Below are 12,500 nucleotides of genomic sequence, written 5' to 3'. Positions count from 1 at the left end.
GCGAACGTCCTTAATTCACAATATACGATGTAAGATTCTAGTTTTGAAGAGAGGACACACAGGAACGATAGCCGCTACGCTGTATCTCGTTTTCTTATTAAACAGTTCCTTTTGTTATTTAAGCAAGGAGTAACGCTTTTGCAAAAGTTGAATTGAGTTTGAATAATTGACAATGTTTTGTGTCGATAATTTTGCGAGAATTGAGGATTGAGTTTGATTTCGAGTGAATCGAGTCTCGATCCTTGACTTGATTCTCGATCCTCGATTCTCGTGAGGATCGGGTCAAGACTGTCAACTTATTTTTGCACCGCAGTATAGTTGGAAATGCTTGAAAACCAACTTGCTCTATGGTTGAGAGCATTGCATGAACTGAGAAGCCTTAGATTTAGTTCTAAGCTTAATGATTTGCAATGTGTCCTATCAGTTTTTAACAATCAAAACTCATTCTTCAGAAAATGATCTCTGTTATACAAACATCATATTCTGTTTTGTTGAAAAAAAAAAAACATCGCCACCAAGCAATGTGACTGAAAGCCATCAAGCACTCAAGAAATCCATGCATTACTCTTAAAGTCAATGGTTAAGAATGTCACTGTGTCAACATTATACATGGTAACAACTTCTTGGATCTTAATGAAGCTTCTCCTTTTTATCTCCCAGTGTCAGCCGATGTCACAGGAAGCTGGCTGAGATTGCGGTGGAAGCAGTATTGTCTGTGGCAGATCTTGAGAGGAAAGATGTTGATTTTGAACTCATCAAGGTAGAAGGCAAGGAAGGTGGCAGGTTGGATGACACAATGCTGGTCAAAGGAGTTGTTGTGGATAAAGATATGAGCCATCCTCAAATGCCAAAGGTGAATCATGTAAAGAGTATTTAAATGTGTACTGCAATAGGATCATAAGTATAAAGATAATAATTATTTTTAGACGTATGTATTAAGATAGTGGTAGAGGTGCGGTCTGATTGTCTCCTCATAACTCCGAATAAATTGTCCTTTGCTATTCACCTCCTAGCAACTTGCGCCCTAAAATGTTGTAATCGTTGCAGGAATAAATAAGTTAAAATGCTCTTTTTAAGCCTATGTTTTATCACTGTTTTAGTATATATACTAAAACCACAATTCACGGTCTCCATCGTCAGGCCCTGCATTAACACTGAACGTTTTAAAGATAGCTTTTTTAATAGATTAATTTTTAAAATAATATAATCTTGCTGTGTAAATACCCCATATGTATTTTTAATCAATTTAGTCTTTTTTATTCATCTTAATCACTGTAATTCTTACTGTTACATCAGATATGTAATTTTATCAGATGCTTTTAATAAAGACGTTATTATTATTATTATTATTATTATTATTATTATTATTATTATTATTAAAAAGACACCTGTTTACATGTATTTTAATTGGAATTTACCAATGTAATGGTCTGCGGTTACTAACTTTAAAATCTTGAGAGAGCTGGATCGAGGAGAAAATTCCGTCAAAGATGCAATAGTTTACATGTAAGAATGCATTGCGTGTGTACATAGAGCAGCAAAAGAGTTTCGGGCTTTCAGGCTTTTATTTAACTTGTGTTTTGCATATATAATAAGCTGCTGAAATTTGTCAGTTTGGAGTGTGAGTAAATTATGGTGGCCCTTACGAAACTCATTAATAATTCATGAGCCTAACAGCCTACATTTGTATCAAAACACCGATAAAATGTCACGTGTATGAGCTTTATATCCTGATAAAACACTCCTCGGTAGTATTCTTTATAATTATAAAGAATACTAATAAGGCATAGCTTGTTTTTCTTGTATGCTAATATTCACCTCTCACAATTGGAACCATTGTTTTGAGTCCAAAGGGACACGCTCTTTGTGGAATGTTTTTTAAGCCATTCAAAAAACTCGCGGCACATGTTTTATCAGGTCTACAAACACTCAGCTATGCCTCATGTTTTTAAACCCTGATAAAACACTGCTGCTCGTTTTTTAAACATTACAATTGAAAACCAAAACTTACTGCATACTCAAAGTAAACACCCTCTGGATAAAAATCAAAGCTCAACCTTTTGCTAGTCAAGTGATATGCAAACACACTTTCAAAAGTTGAAGAAAAAAGGAAGTGATTTCTTGATCGTGTATTACTTTACACCTCTCACGCAGTGGGCAATGGGTTAGGTTAAATTTTAGTAGAAGGAACAACTGTCAAAGTTATTGAGCTACATGTATGGACATTGTCCCTGGCATTTTATTGACCTCAAAATAATGGATGGAAAGCTGTGTGAACTGTGATGCATGGGTGCTGGGAATTGTCAACCCAGAGGGCTGCAATGCCATCCACTTGTGATGTCTGATGATGCTCGTCCCCCTACTGTCCTTCTCTACATGTATATCTAAAAATCGCAAAACACCAACCCCCCCCCCCCTCCCTAAAAGTTTGCAAACTTATTTTTATGTTTTGAATTTTAATTTAGGCTTTCGCAGTCTTGTTGTCGGATTGAGTGTACACTGCAGTGGCCCTGAGACAGAATGCCAACGGGCTAAACAAATGCAGCAGAAGATGAAGTCGTAAGCATTATATTTAAATTTGGCATTTTCCAAGTCTGCATTTTGTCTTTCTTTTTTATTTTGTCTTTCTTTATCATGCACTATAAACAGGAATGACCAAAGCCATGCATCTGTAGTCACACATACATTGTACTGTACGGCCCCTAATAAACTACTGACAGTAGATTAGTCGTCAGGTCAGAAAAATGGACTTTTAATTAATTTCCTGTTTCTCTCCAAGGGCTAAGGAACAAGTAAAAGAGCGGATAGATGCTATAACACTTAGCTTGGGTGCTCCATCTGCTCCCAGTGCTGAAATTGTTGATGGCCTAAGTCAAAATGGATACCATGCTAATGGAGATGAACCAGATGAACATGGAGCTACATGGGAGGATGTACAGGAACTATTGGTTTTAGAAAACAGTATGTACTAGCAAATAGTACAGTGCACTAAATTATTGAGGGACAAGGGAGCTTTTATCAAGTGGGTGTTGGGAGGGGCTTGAAAGCTGGTACTGGAGGGTCAGGTTCAACTGTTCAAGGACAGATGATAGCATGAAGAAAAATTAACAATGACTCTCAAAAGGTTTTAGAGGCTTGGAAATGTTACTATTTTCAGCACTCTCCTTGAGATGTTTCCTCAAAATAATTAAAATAACAAAACTACTCTCCAAATTTTTTTTACGTAAATTTGTGTATTTAACCAAGGTGGTTCTAAATTAGCTCCTCTCTCCCTCTAGTCCCTGTCTGGTCTCCTTTGAACTCCTTTGATGAGAATAGTATGACAAATTTTGCATAATAGGAGTTCATTAAAACACTACGTCAATGAAATTGGTATTTGTACCCTCCAATGAATTTTATGGGAGGATACACATTGTTGGTGCCGTAAAGGTAGCAAGAGAGGAGGCAGCACTCTGGGGGGGGGGGGGGGGGGAGGGGGACTCTCGTATGAAACAGACGGGGATGCTTGTCGTCTCGCTTATGGGTGTAAATTTTGGATTTTGGTCTCGCTTAGGGTGTTCCGGGCAAAGCGCCAATATTTTAAGCCACCAAGGTCTCATTTAGGGAGAAAAAACACAGAATTACGCGAAGAGAAACAGAAGTCAAATTTTCTTTTTAACTTGTTTTTAGGGGTCAAAATTTCCTTAAGCCACGCCCAGATTAGTCTCCTTTAAGGGTCACAAAAAGCTTGAGCCACGCCCAGATGGTCTCCTTCAGGGGTTACATGTAAATTCAAAATTTCCGACGAGCATCCCGGTCTGTTCCATATGGGAGTCCCCTCCCCGGGGAGAAAAGCAAGCAAACAAGTGAACAAGATTCAAGGCAACTTGAGCCAAAGGACATTGCATTGCCCCTGCATACCTCCCTGGAGTCTCCAAATATCCCAGGAAAAAAACTGCTGCATTGGCTTGGTTTTAACTTTGCCTAAATTGTATTTAGCCTCATTTTATAATAGTTATTACATTGTACACAATGTATGATTCAGGTGGGGTTTTGTTGTTATAACAGTTATTCTGGAATTGATGCATTCATTGTGTGTGATGAAACTGTTTGTTGGAAAAGAAACACTCTCTCATATCTACTTGTCTATTTACTCTTCTGTGTTAAGTTGAGATGATGTAGAAGTCATAAAAACCCATATAGATTGATCTTGTGATAAAATTTCAAATGGAAGATAATGCCCAAAGAGAACTCATGGTATTGGAAACATTGGTCTATCTGAGATGGCTGTCTTCTTGTTCCAGAATTACCTTTGTGGAAAAACAGACATGCTGTTATCTTTCCTAAGACTAGTATGAACTTTGTGACGTTAGGATCGAAGGAGAAATAAGGCATTTGTACATGTATCTCTCACTTTATTCATTAGATTGATATTTTACATGTGTTTGTGGTGGGACTCCTTTTCTGGTGAAAATGGTGGCATTACAATCCTATAAATGGTGCGTTTTCAGTAACATGGAATGATCAGTGGCCAGGTTACTTGTCTGGACAAGTTTACAAATATCTTCCTCTAGATTGAGTTCAGTCCATCTATTCCTGGAAGTGAATCTCTCTCTTTTTAAACATTTTTGTAGGTGTTAAGATGTTCTTTGTCAGTGGCAAAGGCATTGTTACCACACTGTCACAACCACAAACACTTCATGCATTCCAGTTTCTCAACTACAAGCCAGGTATAAAGAAGCAAACAAATACATGTACTAACAGCAATCAGCAGTCTAAGATTTAAATGCAGAGGTTGAATGCCCAATAGTTTTGTCTTTTCCATTGTACAGTAGACATCCCTATGCCCATACTTCGTTTATGGTGAAAATGCTTAATTGTAGTTATTAAGTGTGTTCTGACAGAGCCACTCTAATTTGAGAATCTAAGGGCGCGTTTTTTAATTCACAATTCTGGAATGAGAATGGCTAGAATGTAAAATGCGCGCGTTTTTCTATGCCGCATTCCTATTCCAGAAAACCCGCCATTCCATCCATTCTGCTCACAGGGGCAGGATGAACAGAATGTTGCGAATGAAAATTCAAGATGGCGGACGGCAAGATGAGCGCTGCGGATTCAAATACGTCTCTACCGGAGAAAAAATCAGGTTACACTTTTGGACGCAATGAAACATTGCTTCTCCTTTCATTGTACCAAAAGTACGAGGTTTTTCAGTGATGTTTCGTACAAGAAAAATGCAATTTGGCAATTGATTGCCTCTCCTTTGTACATAGGACTGCCAAAACATTCAGCAAATCCAAAACAGTCTCCCGATTTTCTTCCTCCTCTTTGTTGACAAGGAAAATTGCTTCGACAACGGCAGCAAGGTCAGCCTCTTCGTCGGCCGTCATATTTGTTATACTCGTTCCAGGACCGCTCATCTCGACTGACGTTTTTTTTATGCAGACAAACCGAATTATTCCTAGCATTCTGTACCTACCATTCTTATTCCAGAATTTTGGATAAGAAAACGCGCCCTTAGTGTAACAACAACTAAACATGAAATGGTTGAAAGCCTTGTAATTGAGTGGTCAGCATGTCCATGTATGGCAACCAGTTGGCTCTTTTCAAAGGGTATTTTTCCACGACTTTGCTCGTGTTTTCAGCTTTTCTGCTTACCCTACAGGTTAGATCAATAACATTGTAAATGCACAGCGGACAATTCCTGATGACCTCCTGGGAAAAATATTGCTAAAACACCTGGTGAAGGGTTGACTTTGAAATTTTTGAAGACAACTCCACACAGTGGACAGGGTGAGATACATACCCTGCACAACTGTTTAGTAATCCACTACGCTATATTCCAGTAGACCAAGCCTACTCCTGGTAAAACACTTAATCTGTTCTCATGCAGGTGTGGCGAATCTTTATAGCAGAGGCGAATAACACGTTTGCAGCATGCAAGACCTGCCGAACTCACAATCATCTGAGAAACACTAATTTAAATTAATAGTGTATTACCGGTAATAATTTTAATACTGCTTTATGTTTATTAGGGTCTCACGAAGCTCCAGCCTTTCTCCAGTGCGGTGCTTGGATGTTTCCGATGGTTCCAGGCAGATCTCCGGTACTCAATACAGAACGTCACACTTACATGTTCCCAGACATCACCATCGACGCATCTTCACCCCAATCGTCAAAGCCACGCCCTCAACAGGCCTTTGCTTCAGTAGGGCTCATTTTGAACCCAAATATCTCATCCATGGACTTGCAGAGGTTTGAAAGGATTCTAACATGCTATACAGATTTCCACCATTACACTCCACCGCCAAATACCTCCGAGGAAGAGTTGGAAGATGTACAAGGGCCAACGGAGGTGGAAAGGAGGGGAGATAAAGATGTATCAGCTGGAGAAGTTGGTGTTGTCGAGTTTACCGACCAGAGTGGTGCTTCTAGGGCTGTTGCAGTAAGACCAAGCGGTGATGTGGAACCAACTGGAAATGAGGTTTGTTGACGTGTTAACTTGGTTATTTTGCGTCATAGTTTGTAACTTCTGGAGCTGGTGTAAAGAGTCCTACGTTTTATCGTCAGAAGAGAGCAAGAACAATGATGACTAATACGAGTTCACCTCATCTTAAAGGGGCACCATCATGCTAAAGTTTCTGTCTTTAGGTCAGACCTGGGTCAAAATCTAAATTTGTTCATTAGCTCACACGTACATAATTCCTGACAACCCACTGACAAGATATGAAATATCTTTATGGCACAAAGACCTATTCATATTAATTTTTGGCAACTTTCTGAGGAGGTGTCTCCAAGACCAGTTTTTTCAAGTTGCAATCCATTGGCATCCTCTCCATCCCTGGCTGCAAACAGCATGGAATAACTTTAGTGCACTTCATTGCTTATTGGCAACAAGAATACAGCATTATTGTGGTCTTCATTGATGAAAGACGTCTTTTAAGTGTTTTGAATTGTGACTATAAAATTAGTGTGACTCTGCCCCTAAAATACCACTTCTGGCCATTTCAATCATTTTTGCGATCATTTCAAGTTTTGAAGAGATTTAGTTTTCGACTTTGACTTGAAGACGCACTGAAAAAATCCCAGTGCTCATTTGCAGGAGTCAAACCTATACGACCTTCCGATTACAAGTTCGAATGCTGACTTCCACGGAGCTATTCAGGTGTAGGCGTCTCATGCGCGCGAGGCCATCGAACTTGGTTCATGCGACATTTGTTCCGCCTTGCTGCTAGGATCTAAATTGTCTAAATGAAGCATAATTGTTTGCAATTGTATTGAAAGATTTCATCTTCCAGTACAATTTCGAGTTTTGTTTGTTGATCAGTTGTGTGTCAGCTATTCAAGAATTAAATTGGAAGGAAGTGATTTCTTGATCGTGTATTACTTTACACCTCTCACGCAGTGGGCAATGGGTTAGGTTAAATTTTAATACATGGAACAACTGTTTAAGTTTAATATTGAGCTACATGTATGGACATTGTCCCTGGCATTTTACTGACCTTAAAATAATGGATGGAAAGCTGTGTGAACTGTAAAGCATGGGTGCTGGGAATTGTAAACCCAGAGGGCTGCAATACCATCCACTTGTGATGTCCGATGATGCTCGTCCCCCTACTGTACTTGTCTATATCTAAAAATCGCGGAACTCGCGCGCGGAGCACCATTGGTAAGAAAATATGGTAACCCATCTGTGCGAGGGAGTTTGGTTTTGGTTACCGTAATCCACTCCTCCATGAGCACGTACATGTATGCCAATGTGAAACTCTGTGGTGCAACCTGCGTTTTTTGGCGGGATCCGGGAACATCTTTGACATTGGACATCCATGTTGTCACATTTCCCTAGCAAAGGAAACCCAAGAGAATATTTCGCGAAATACCTGTTCGGAGGAAATGTTGCCTATAAATTTCTAATCTTTGGCCGGATCCCCCGTAGACTTATCGAGGTTTGTCGAAAACAACAACGTTACTAAACATCTAAAAGTTTTGCAACCATGGATATGGAAGTGGTCCCTTACTTACTTGTTCCGCAAGGCTATTATCGCAATTTTTGGCAGGCAAAAAGGTCAGCTAGCATTTTAGGGAAGCAGACAGTTCTTAGGGAAGTTCGTGGAAGGTAACGTTAACGTATCTATTTCTGAAAAAAAAAATTATTCCCTCAAATAATCGGGCACTTCAGTTTTCGGCTGGGAAGGCCGAACAGATCAAAGATTCGTAGCTGTTAAATACATTTATGACAGACATTTTTTCGTCACGAAGCTTTGGTTTGTGTTTTTAAAAGTAATTTCTGAGTTAACGTTAAGATTTATAGCAAGAAGGGGCGAGTAATAGTAGAACAACACAAAATGAACTGACACGACCCCTTTAATTGCTGTATAATCAGGGACATAACGTTCAACTGCACGTACAGTGTATGTGAGAGAACTTTAATATCAATTTCATTTATTCTGACTTTATTAGGCATCCTGGGGAAGAAAAGTTTCCAAGGTATGTTACAGACGCGTGCAAGACTTTTTGCTTGGTGTCAATATGGGGTCGCGTTCGAAACAACACAATAGGGAGTTTAAGATCTATGACGCGACGGCAACGAAAGCGTCACAAATGTTGCATATTTAATGAGCAAAAACAATAGCTTTGCACGCTGTGCACGTGCATTTTTCATTTTTGTACATTTCTTTCACGTTTTCAGCAAATCTACGACGTGAAATGACGAATTCTCAAGTTTTACGGAGAACGTGAACAAAAGACAGCCAATTTGAATTTTCTGTCGTAGATTCAATGCCGCACCTCCTAATTCAGTTCCAGGAGAGTTACACTAGTTTTTAGAAGTTAGACAAGCCGAAATAACGACGAAAAAGATTAATAAACCTGAACTTGCAATTTTAAATGACGTTTTCGTTACCATCGCGTCGCAGATCTTAAAGTCCCTATTAGGGACTTTAAGATCTACGACGCGGTGGTCAACTAGAACGTCACGAAACAACAATATCATTGGCTAAAAGAGGAAAAATAATCGTGTTGCACGTGCGGCACGCATTTTAGCACAAAGTCGTGCGGTTCTCTGCACAACAACGGCGTGAAATCACCAAACTGAGGTTTTGACGACAACGTGAGCGTTCAAATGTGAATCTTTCATTCTCTATTTTTGCTCTGAAACCGCTCGTACTAATTTTTTTTAGGATACTTCGACCACATTGTAGGACGCGAACGAGATGGCTAAACCGCGAGAAACTTACGATAGTGCAACGTTATATTTTGAGGTGACGTTTTCGTCGACGTCGGCGTCGTAGATCTTAAACTCCCTAATAGGGAGCTTAAGCAACGACAACGGGACGGCAACAAGAATGTCACAAATTTGCATACTTTAAGTGGGCAAAAACAATAGCTTTGCGTGCCTTGCACGTGCGTTTTTCATTTTTGTCCATTTCTTTTCTCAGAAAACAACAACGTGAAATGGTTAAATTAAGGTTTTATGAAGAACGTCAGCACTTGAGGATGAATTTTCATTTTCTCCCCTGAATTAAGCGCCGTTCCGACCATTGTCATTTCTGAGGAAGTACCACACCCTTGTCATATTAAAAAGGCTACAAAACAATAGCTTTAGTGAGCAAAAACAATGGCTCTGCACGCTCTGCACGTGCGTTTTACATTTTGGTACATTTCTTTGCCGTCATCTCCTAAATGACGACGTGAAATGACCAAATTCAAGGTTCTGTGGAGGACGTTAGCACGTGACGATGAATTTTCAGTTCTCAGTCTACGCTTCCAACCGAGTCATAGCAGTTTAATTCCTCGACAGTTACTACACATTTTTAACACGAAACGACATGAAATGGTTTCGTAATGATATGAATAACGCGAACTTGTATTTTTAAAGGAAGTCCTCGTAGCCGTCGTCGTCCTCGTTTCGTAATAGGGAGTTTAAGAAACCACGACGGCTACGGTGAAGAAAACGTCACTTCAAACCATTAGTCTCTGCTATCCTAAGTGTTTCGCGATGTTTCCACCTTGTTTATGTTGTACAAAATGAGCGAAGTATGCCATAACCAGATTGGTACGTACGGATTTGAAGCAAAGAGAGAGAAGGGAAGATTCACCCGAAAATTGGTCATTTTACGTTGTTGTTTTGACGAGTACGGAAGAGAAATGTACAAAAATGCGTGCCGCACGAGCAGCACGATCAGTTTTTCCTCTTTTAACCAATAATATCGCTGCTTTTTGGCGTTGTCGTTGCCGTAGCAAGCCGTAGCCGTTGTCATTTCTTAAACTCCCTAATCTCCCTAGTACCTACGACGAGGTCGTCAACGAGAACGCCACGAAACAACAATATCATTGCTTAAAACCTGAAGAATAATCGTGTTGCACTTGCGGCATGTATTTTAGCCCATAATCGTGCGGTATTCTGCGCAACAATGACGTGGAATCACCAAATCTGAGGTTTTGACGACAACGCGGGTGTACAAATGTGAACCTTTCAGTCACTATTGAAACCGCTCGCACCAATTAATCTTTAGGATACTTTGCCCACATTGTACGACGCAAACAAGATGGCCTAACTGTGAGAAACTTACGATAGTGCAAAGTTATATTTTGAGGTGATGTTTTCGTCGACGTCGCCGTCGTAGATGTTGAAGTCGCAAATAGTAAGAAGACTTGAGTCTGATGCTCACTGGAGGCCTCATTTCAAAATGAGAAAAAATTAAATAGGTTGTTGCTTTCTAACTTGACATATCATGAAAACCCCTTAGAATGTCGTGATAAGTACGTTCCCTTCGTGGTGTGTCTGAGCTCAGTAAAAGTGGTTTGAGTCTTAGAAGGCATAATCCATAGCTCCATCCATTTACAATGGAACTTGTCCGGTTTCAGGTGGGCTCACGGTTACTCTCGGCAAGACGTAGGGCCTTAATTAACGGGCAAAATGCAACGATCTAAGCCTCTGGAGAATTACCCAAGGGCGAACGTTCAACATGTAGTACCCACTGCTTACTTTGTTTTCCGGCATCCATAGGGGATAGAGATCGGAGCAGAACTCATCGCCTGGGGCCTGACCAAAGGAGCTGAAGTTGGCGGTCACCTCATGCACAAGGTATGCTTTAAAACTAGCTTGTACTGCTCACCCAATCAATCTCGTATTGCAGCGCGCGTAAGAGTCTGGTAAAAAAAAAAGTGGTGCATTTATATAGCGCCCTTATCACTAACGTCCCAAAGGCGCTTTACAATGATCAATTTACCCCCAGCGGACTGGAAGCATATACAGGCGCAAATAGCAGCCTTCTAAGCAGTCCATGCATGCTGGTACTCATTTTACCGACCTCGGAAGGATGGAAAGCTGAGTGAACTTTAGCGAAAAAGAAGGTCGCCAAATATTCCACTCTCGGCAGAACCGGGAATGGAACCCGGAACCTTATGGTCGGAAGGCAGAGATCTTACCACTGCGCCAACCCCTCCGCAGGTCTGCAATGCAATATGCAAGAGCCATTTCTGATAAATATGCACAAGTGATCTGTGACTGCGTGATTTCTAGTTTACAAAGCTTAACCTGCTTGTTGAATAGTGAACTATTTATTCAATGCTTGCCCCAGTGCAATAGGCCACTTTCGATATATTAAAATTCAGCTTGAAAGAGAGGTTTAGAGGACAAAGACAAAAGAAAGTTGATAATATGATAATATCTTTCACTTTCATTTTTCAACTTGTTTCTATTGTTTTTGTCCTCTCTGCCTCACTATCAAGCTGAATACTGATATTTCGAAAATGGCCTATTGCGAGAATAGGATGTTTGAATACTGCCTTTGTTGGCGCAGTGGTGTCATCATGAGAGGAGCTCGGTTCCCGGGCCCAACGTCCCAAGGGTTGAGTTTTTGGTTTTGTATTCGTTTCTTTGGTGTTCTTCTCCAGGTATCCCTATTTCCCTTCTCATGAAAACCAGCATTTGATAAGATCGACTTGGCTTTGATGACATTAATTTTCCAGTTTCCCTGATTAGTAGACTATTTCAAATGTTCTTGGCTGTATAAGCTCTAGACTTTAATAAAATCATTATTGTTATTATCATCATCATCATTATTATTATTATTATTATTATTATTATTATTATTGTTATTATATTTTTTTTTGTTTTTTTTTTTTTTTTTTTTTTTTTTTTGTTAACATCATGTTCTGGCTGTTGCCATTGCCGTCTTTTCTTCTGTTAGGCGAGTCATAACAAATGACCAAAGGCTAACAGAAATATAACTTCTTTTCATTTCCAACACTTTCCTCAATATCCTTGCAGTTCCCAACAAGGCAGTTTTTTGCATTACTGCTACTTTGAATGGTATCCCTAACTTTTCAATCCACCTATCAAATCCTTTGGTGACACTTCCGAGGGCTCCTATCACTACAGGTACGACTTCTACCATTTTGAGTTTCCACAATCTTCCGATCTCTCTCTTCAATTCCTGGTATTTTTCCACTTTTCCCCCTACTCTTACATCAGCTGGTACAGCAATATCGACGATTATCCCCTTTCGCTCTTTCTT

General features: G+C 39.9%; 2 protein-coding genes across 2 annotated transcripts in view; both read left to right on the top strand.

Moving 5' to 3' along the window:
• Positions 1-12,500, top strand: part of LOC138015672 (uncharacterized) — a 145,215-nt gene that overhangs the window by 72,026 nt on the left and 60,689 nt on the right. The window lies entirely within an intron of this gene.
• Positions 1-12,500, top strand: part of LOC138046610 (spartin-like) — a 25,474-nt gene that overhangs the window by 3,237 nt on the left and 9,737 nt on the right. Inside the window, exons 3-9 of the mRNA XM_068893218.1 lie at positions 661-853; positions 2,466-2,559; positions 2,780-2,961; positions 4,614-4,709; positions 6,015-6,463; positions 8,440-8,466; positions 10,988-11,065. Of these exons, the coding sequence (XP_068749319.1) occupies positions 2,540-2,559; positions 2,780-2,961; positions 4,614-4,709; positions 6,015-6,463; positions 8,440-8,466; positions 10,988-11,065 (852 nt within the window). The 5' untranslated portion in view covers positions 661-853; positions 2,466-2,539. The remainder of the gene's footprint in view (positions 1-660; positions 854-2,465; positions 2,560-2,779; positions 2,962-4,613; positions 4,710-6,014; positions 6,464-8,439; positions 8,467-10,987; positions 11,066-12,500) is intronic.

The sequence above is a fragment of the Montipora capricornis genome, chromosome 1, assembly GCF_036669925.1.
Source record: "Montipora capricornis isolate CH-2021 chromosome 1, ASM3666992v2, whole genome shotgun sequence".
Lineage (NCBI taxonomy): Eukaryota > Metazoa > Cnidaria > Anthozoa > Scleractinia > Acroporidae > Montipora > Montipora capricornis.
Note: the sequence above shows the minus strand (reverse complement) of the source record. Positions and strands in the feature narration are given on the sequence as shown.